The 7,521-nt window shown below is 36.1% G+C and overlaps 1 protein-coding gene across 5 annotated transcripts in view; it reads right to left on the bottom strand.

Moving 5' to 3' along the window:
* Window positions 1-7,521, bottom strand: part of CCDC7 (coiled-coil domain containing 7) — a 329,121-nt gene that overhangs the window by 66,209 nt on the left and 255,391 nt on the right. Inside the window, exon 30 of one of the 5 annotated variants that reach the window (XM_027775623.1) lies at window positions 2,518-2,586. The exons of the other annotated variants lie outside the window; for them this stretch is intronic. Within the exon in view, the coding sequence (XP_027631424.1) occupies window positions 2,546-2,586 (41 nt within the window). The 3' untranslated portion in view covers window positions 2,518-2,545. The remainder of the gene's footprint in view (window positions 1-2,517; window positions 2,587-7,521) is intronic. 5 annotated transcript variants of the gene reach the window in all.

Here is a 7,521-nt window from a genome sequence, read left to right as displayed (position 1 = left end):
AAAAGCTTGTTGTCGTTCCCTCCTTTCCTATAAATCCCCAGAAACAAAAAAAAAAAAAAAGGAAAATTTTAAATTGCTGTAACACCCTCCTCCCCAATAAAAGTACTTTCATGAACTCTGACTCAAGGCATTGAAGAGCGCTGACAGATATGTGCCATATTGTCTTTGATCTGTACCAGTTACAGGTATTCCACAAAAGTGAAAGGTATGCCTAATGTGCTTTGATGATAGAAATCACACTTAGGATCCAAAAAGGAGAGTCGAAGAAGAAACCATACTGATGAACCATTTCTAGTGTTTGAGACTGATTTGTCATGAAAGTTCATGCTGATAGTGAAATGGGCTAAAAATAGAGGAATGATGGAGCACAGATGTGAGTCATACTTGCTTCTTCAACACCAAAACCAGACATATATATGTATCTATATATATCTATATATATCTATAGGTATACAAATATATATATATATATATATATATATATATGATAATTATTCTAATGGATGTGATGTGATAGCTCACTGTGGTTTTGCATTTCCCTAATAATTAGTGATGTGGAACACCTCTTCAAATAACTGTTGGTGATTTGAAGTTCTTTGCCCATTTTTAAATTCGGTTATTTACACTGTTTTGTTTGTTTGCTTTTGCTTTTGAGTTGAATGAGTTATTAAATATTTTGGATATTAATGCTTTATTGGATACATGGCTTTCACATCACTAGTCTTGACCCCCACCACTGCCATCTCTGATCCCTTGTTTCTGGACCTGGACTCAGTCACTGTGGACTGACAACATCTCTCACTACAAAGGACTGCACAGTTGCCACCATCATGAACCTTAGCTGCCTGAGCTAGTGCATTTCCAATGTTAGTTCTCTTTTTTTTTTTTTTTTTTTTTGGAGAGATTTTCACTGTAGGGCGTGTGCGCTCGCCAGACAGACAGAGAGAGACATAGAGACAGAAAGCAAGAAATCACCCCCCAGGGGGGATGGTCACGCCGCAATCCCTTCTCCTCCATTCTCCTCTCGGGATCTTGGGCACGCACGCACACGTGCCCGGCGTGAGTTTTAAGCCACCGGGTCCGGGACACGAACCGCGGTCGACTACGTGGGAGTCCAGCGACATAGCCATTATGCTAACTGCTGGTTCCCTCCAATGTTAGTTCTTAGTGCCACAGTACACTCTACAGTTACACCCAATCTCAGAGGTAAAATAATTCTTACCAGGGACCAGCAGATGGCATAATGGCTATGTTGCTGGACTCCCATGTGGTCGACTGAGGTTCGAGTCTCGGACCAAATGGCTTTAATTCACACTGGGTGGATGTGCGTGTATGCCCAAGAACTCAAGAGGAGATGGAGAAGGGATTGAGGCATGGCCATTCCCCCTAGGGGGTGATTTCTCACTTTCTGTCTCTCTCTGTCTTTCTGACAAATGCATGCACCCTATAGCAAAAATACCTCCAAAAAAAAAAAATTCTTACCAAAGTCAGTCTATAAATTCTAGAAGTAACTGCTTTCTAAAATATGCAGACACATATACAAGAATAAAGGATAATGAAGAAACCAGAAAATAGCACCAATGCAATAAACTTCCAGTAATCAACTCCCCTCCCAAAATGAGTATTTATGTATTACCTGAGAAATAATTCAAAATAATTTTTCTACATGAGCTATAAGGGAACACAGATAAACAATTCAGTTAAATAAGGACAATACAGGAACAAAAGTAGAAGTTCAGTGAAGAGACAGAAAACACAAAAGGAAACAAACACAACTTTTCAAGCTAAAGAATACTATGACTAAAGTAACAAATACAATAGAGACCAGAAAAAAATGCAACTTATGATATACAGAAGAATGCAAAAATACAACAGCAGATACTATCAAACAAAAGAATCAGTGAATTCAAGGATAATTCTTTATTTTTTTTTGGAGAGATTTTTGCTATAGGGCGCTTGCGCTCGCCAGACAGACAGAGACATAGAGACAGAAAGCGAGAAATCACGCCCCAGGGGGGATGGTCACGCCACAATCCCTTCTCCTCCATTCTCCTCTAGGGAACTTGGGCACACAGCACACATGCTCTACGTGAGTTTTAAGTCACCAGGTCCGGGACACGAACCGCGGTTGACTACGAGGGAGTCCAGCGACATAGCCATTACGCTAACTGCTGGTTCCCAAAGATAATTCTTTTGACATTATCTGGTCAGGTGATAAAAAAAGAAGAAAGTAAAATGCAAAAAAAAACCTACAAAATTCATGGGGCATCATAAAGAGAGTAATGTTCACACTACAGAAGTTATTAAAGAAAGAGAAAAAGAACAGAAGAGAACTTCATTAACAAAATAATGACAAAAAAATGTCCAAATGTAGTGAAAAATAGACATTCAGATAATTGAAGCTGAAAGTTTCCAATGAGATTCAACCCAAAGAAATACCATCAACAAATATTATAATCAAGATGTTAAAAAAAAAAAAAGAGAGAATTTTAAAGCAACAAGAGGCAAGAGGCTTACCACATTCAAAGGAAACTCCATATAGTTGTCAACAGACTCTACAGGCCAAAAGAGCATGGGATGATCTATCTGAAGTGTCGAAAGAAGAACACAAAGAAACAAAAAAACAAAATCAAGCATACCTAAGCCCGGAAAGTTGTCCTTAAAAATAAGAAAGTGAGAGCTGGCAGGTGGCATGGTGGTTAAGTGTGCTGGACTCCCACATGGATTACTGTGGTTCAAGTCCCAGACCTGGTGACTGGCTTTCTCACTCTCTCTCTGTTTCTCTTTCTCGCTGTCATTCTGTTTCTCTCTGGTCAAATTAAAAATAAATAAATAAAGTTAAGTAAAATAATTCTTTAAAAAATGAGAAGGTGAGGGAACCAGCAGTTAGCGTAATGACTATGTCACTGGACTCCCATGTAGTCGACTGCAGTTCACGCCCCAGACCCGGTGGCTTAAAACTCATGCCGGGCGTGTGTGCGTAAGTGCCCAATATCCCGAGATGAGAATGGAGGAGAAGGGATTGCGGCGTGACCATCCCCCCTGGGGGGTGATTTCTCGCTTTCTGTCTCTATGTCTCTCTCTGTCTGGCGAGCGCATGCGCCCTATAGCGAAAACATCTCAAAAAAAAAAAAAATGAGAAGGTGATAAAGACTTTCTCAAAAAAACAATATTGAGGTAATTCATTATCACTAGACTTCCCTTACAAGAAGATGCTATAGAGAGTCCTTCAAACTAAAGTGAAAAGATCCTAAGTAGTAACATGAAAATATAATACTCATGGGCAATACTGACTACATGGTCAAATTCAGAATACTCTAATACTATAATGGTTGTTTGCAAATCACTTGTAATTCTAGTATACAGATTAAAAGACCAAAAATTTAAAAATAACTATAGCAACAATAGTTTATTAATGATACACATTTTTTTATGTTTATTTATTTATTTTTTAATTATTATTATCATCATAATCTTCTTTATATTGGGTTACATATAATTTTACAGTGTATTACATTGCTTTTTCAAAAGGGAATGCCATGCATGTCAGTCAATACAGAAACATTAATCTCCCCATTTCATCATTCAATATCTTTTCTATGTTTTTTCCAATCATTATTATTATTATTCTAATTATTTTTTTAAAGCAGTCAATCACTATTTCTCATTTTACTTGTAAAAAGACTTCACCCATCATGAAATGCCTCTCAGACCAATCCAGTTGAGAATACTACACATGTCATCACCAACAGGTAATAAGCCATATCTGTTTCTCACTAACGTCTTACATGATACACATTTTTAAAATGTTGACAATTGTGATATCAAACATTAAATGTTGGGAAAGTAAAAGTTGATCGCTTTTTATTAGAGATTTTTGCTATAGGGTGCATGCACTCTCTGTAGAGACAGAGACAGAAAGAGAGATATTATCCCTCACCCAGGTGGGATGGCCATGCCACAATCCCTTCTTCTCCATTTTCCTCTCAGGATTTTGGGCACACATGCACTTATGCCCAATGTGCTTCAAATTGCCAGCTCTGGAATTTGAACAGTCATGTGAGAGTCCAGCACCTGCTATGCCACCTACTGGCCCCAAAAGTGAATACTTTTGTATATGATCAAAGTTATTATTAACATAAAATAGACTACTATGACTAAAGATGTTTTATGTGAGCATCACTGTAACCAGAAAACAAAAACAAAAGAGAAAGGGAAAGGAATTAAGTACAACACTATTGAAATCATCTAATCACAGAGATGGAAAAAATGAAAGAGGACAAAATAACCAAAAATTATGAAACAAATGACAGTAGTAAGTCTTTATCTATCAACAATTGCTTTAAATGTAAATGGATTAAATTCTCCAACTAAAATACAGTAAATGACTAAATGGATCAATACAACAAGACCCAAGTACATGCTGCCAACAAAAGACATTAGGACACACACATGCTGAAAGACATGATATAGAAAAGATATTTCAGGCAAATGGAAATCAAAAGAGATCAAATGTAGGTAGATCAGACAAAACAGACTTTTAATCAAAAACTGACACAAAAGACAAGATGGTCATAACATGACAAAAGAGTCAGTTCATTAAGATACAATAATTATTCCTAACATCAAAGCAACTAAGAATAAAAAGCCAATATTAACAAAATTGAAGAGAGAAATGGACAAGATAGTGGAAGCCTTTCATATACCACTTTCAGCAAGAGATGTACGTCCACACATAAAATCAGTAAGAAAACATTGCCCTTAAACTATGCTTTAGACAAAATGAACCTGTAGAAATTTGATGATCATTCCATCCAACAGAAACAGAATATATTCTTCTCAATTGCACATGGAACAGTCTCCAGGATAATTGTAAATTAGGCCACAAAGCAAGTCTAAAAATTATAATAAAACTGAAGGTATATCAAGCTTTTTTTCAGAGCACAGTGATATGAAACTGGAAATCGATAATAAGAGGAAAACTAAAACAATTCTAAAACATGTAAAGTTTAAAAAGTATTGTCCCAAGGCCAGCAGGTGGTGTGGTTAAGGCACTGGATTCCCACGTGGTGGTTCAAGTCCTGGACCTGGCAGCTTGAAAATCATGCTGGGTGCATATATGCACATGCCCAAAATTCTAGGAAGAGAATAGAAGAGAAGGGATTGTGAAGTGGCCAACCCCCTAAGGGACTGGGGGAATTTCTCACTTTCCTTCTCTCTGTCTCTCTCTAATAAGTACATACACCCTATGGCAAAGACCTTAAAAAAAAAAGCCATTCTGAACAACCAATAGTTTAAAAAAAATTAAAATGAACTCAAAAAATATCTTGAACAAATGAAAATGAAGGCACACCATACCAAAACTTATAAGATACAAGAACAGCAGTTCTAAGAGGGAAGTATATAAAATAAACACCTATTTAAAAAAACTCAAGTAAACAATTTAACTTCTTTTTTAAAAAATGTATTTCATTTATTATCATCATTATTATTTATTTATTAGTTTTTTTAGTTTGTTCTTTTTTCTTTTATTTTTTCATTTCATTTTCATTTATACACTCAATCACATATATTATTGCTTGTCTTACAAAATGGATATTTCAACAGATGAATATTTCTCCCTAGTACAGTTGATAAAACTACAAAATATCTTCAACAGATAATATTACATTTCTTTGTGCCATTAATGCTTTACCTTCCTATTTTTCTTTTAAATGTCCTTCCTCAGACCCTCCTCTTATTATTTAATTTGACTAGAGAGAGACAGTGAGAGAGAAAGGGAAAGTAGAAAAACAAGCCTCCAGTTCTAGGACTCAAACTGTGGTTGGCCATGTGGGAGTCCAGTCCCTTAACTACCATGCCACCTGCCAGCCCATTAACTTCATTTTTAATAGACTAAAATTTTACTCATGTGTACAGCATGATGTTTTCAAATGTATATACAATTTGGAATAGGTAAATCAAGCTAATTAACATGCATTAATTCACACATGCATACATTTTTTTGTGGTGAAAATGAAATCCACTCAGTGATTTTCAAGTATACTAACATTGTTATTAATTAAAGTCATAATGTTATACAACAGATCTCTTAAATATGTGACTTATGTCTAACTGAAATTTTGTAACCTTTGACCAACCCTTCCCAATCTCATTCCTCCTCCTCAGTCCAATAGCCACTCTTTTTTGGTTTTATGAATATGAATTTATTGGAGTCCACACATAGGTGAGACTATGTAGTATTTGTCTTTCTGTGCCTAGCTTATTTCACTTAGTATAATGTCTTTAAGTTACATTTATGTTTATAGAAATAAGAGGATACATAAATACCACATTTTTCTTATCTTTTTATAGCTTACTAGACAGTAAAAAAAAAATCAAGCTTTACATATCAGAGAATTAAAATTATAAATAAACCAATGTTAGTAGAAGGAGGAAATAACAAAGATCAGGCTGAAATAAGTTAACTAGAAAATTAAGAACTGGAAAAATGAAAAGCAAGTTTGTTTTTCAAAAACATAAAAAAAATTGACAGACCTATATCTGGATTAATAAAATAGAGAAAAAAATAAATAAAATCATAAATAATAGAGAATATACTAAAAACCATTAATTACCAAAGAAAAACAAAGGATTATAAGAGCTCACTATGAAGATTTTTATGTCAAAAATTGAATGACCTAGAATAATGGATAAATTCATAGAAACATTGATCCTATCAAGATTGAGTCATGAAGAGATAGAAAATTGGAACAAACCCAATAACCAGTAAAAACAGAAAAGTGAATCAGAAATCCAACATTTTCTAAAAAACAATAATAATAATCCCAGCATCAGATGACTTTGTTGGAAAATGTTACAAACTTTCAAAAAATTAATATCAATCCCTCCTAAACACTTCCAAAAAATAAGAGAGGTGATTTTTTTTTTTCCGGAGAGGTTTTAGCTATAGGGCACGTGTGCTCACCAGAAAGACAGAGACAGAGAGACAGAAAACGAGCAATCACCCCCCGGGGGGCACAGCCACGCTGCAATCCCTTCTCTTCCATTCTCCTTTCGGGATCTTGGGCATGCACGCACATGCGCCCGGCACAAGTTTAAGCCACCTGGACTGGGACTCAAACCGTGGTTGACTACATGGGAGTCCAGCAACATAGCCATTACACTAACAGCTGGTCCCAAAGAGGTCCTATTTCTAAATTCATTTTAGAAGACTTTGATATCAAAGTAAGAGAAGAACACTACAAAACAAACAAACAAAAATACCCTTACAGATCAATATTCCCAATGAATAAAAATGTGAAAACTCTCTGGGAACCAGCAGTTAGCGTAATGGCTACGTCACTGGACTCCCATGTAGTTGACTACAGTTCGCATCCCGAACCGCGTGGCTTAAAACTCACGCCAGGAGCCTGTGCGTGCATGCCCAAGATCCTGAGAGGAGAATGGAGGAGAAGGTATTGCGACGTAACCATCCCCCCTGGGGGGTGATTTCTCGCTTTCTGTCTCTATGTCTGGCGA

The sequence above is a fragment of the Tupaia chinensis genome, unplaced genomic scaffold (genome assembly GCF_000334495.1).
Source record: "Tupaia chinensis unplaced genomic scaffold, TupChi_1.0 Scaffold000578_2, whole genome shotgun sequence".
In the NCBI taxonomy this organism is placed as follows: Eukaryota; Metazoa; Chordata; class Mammalia; order Scandentia; family Tupaiidae; genus Tupaia; species Tupaia belangeri.
Note: the sequence above shows the minus strand (reverse complement) of the source record. Positions and strands in the feature narration are given on the sequence as shown.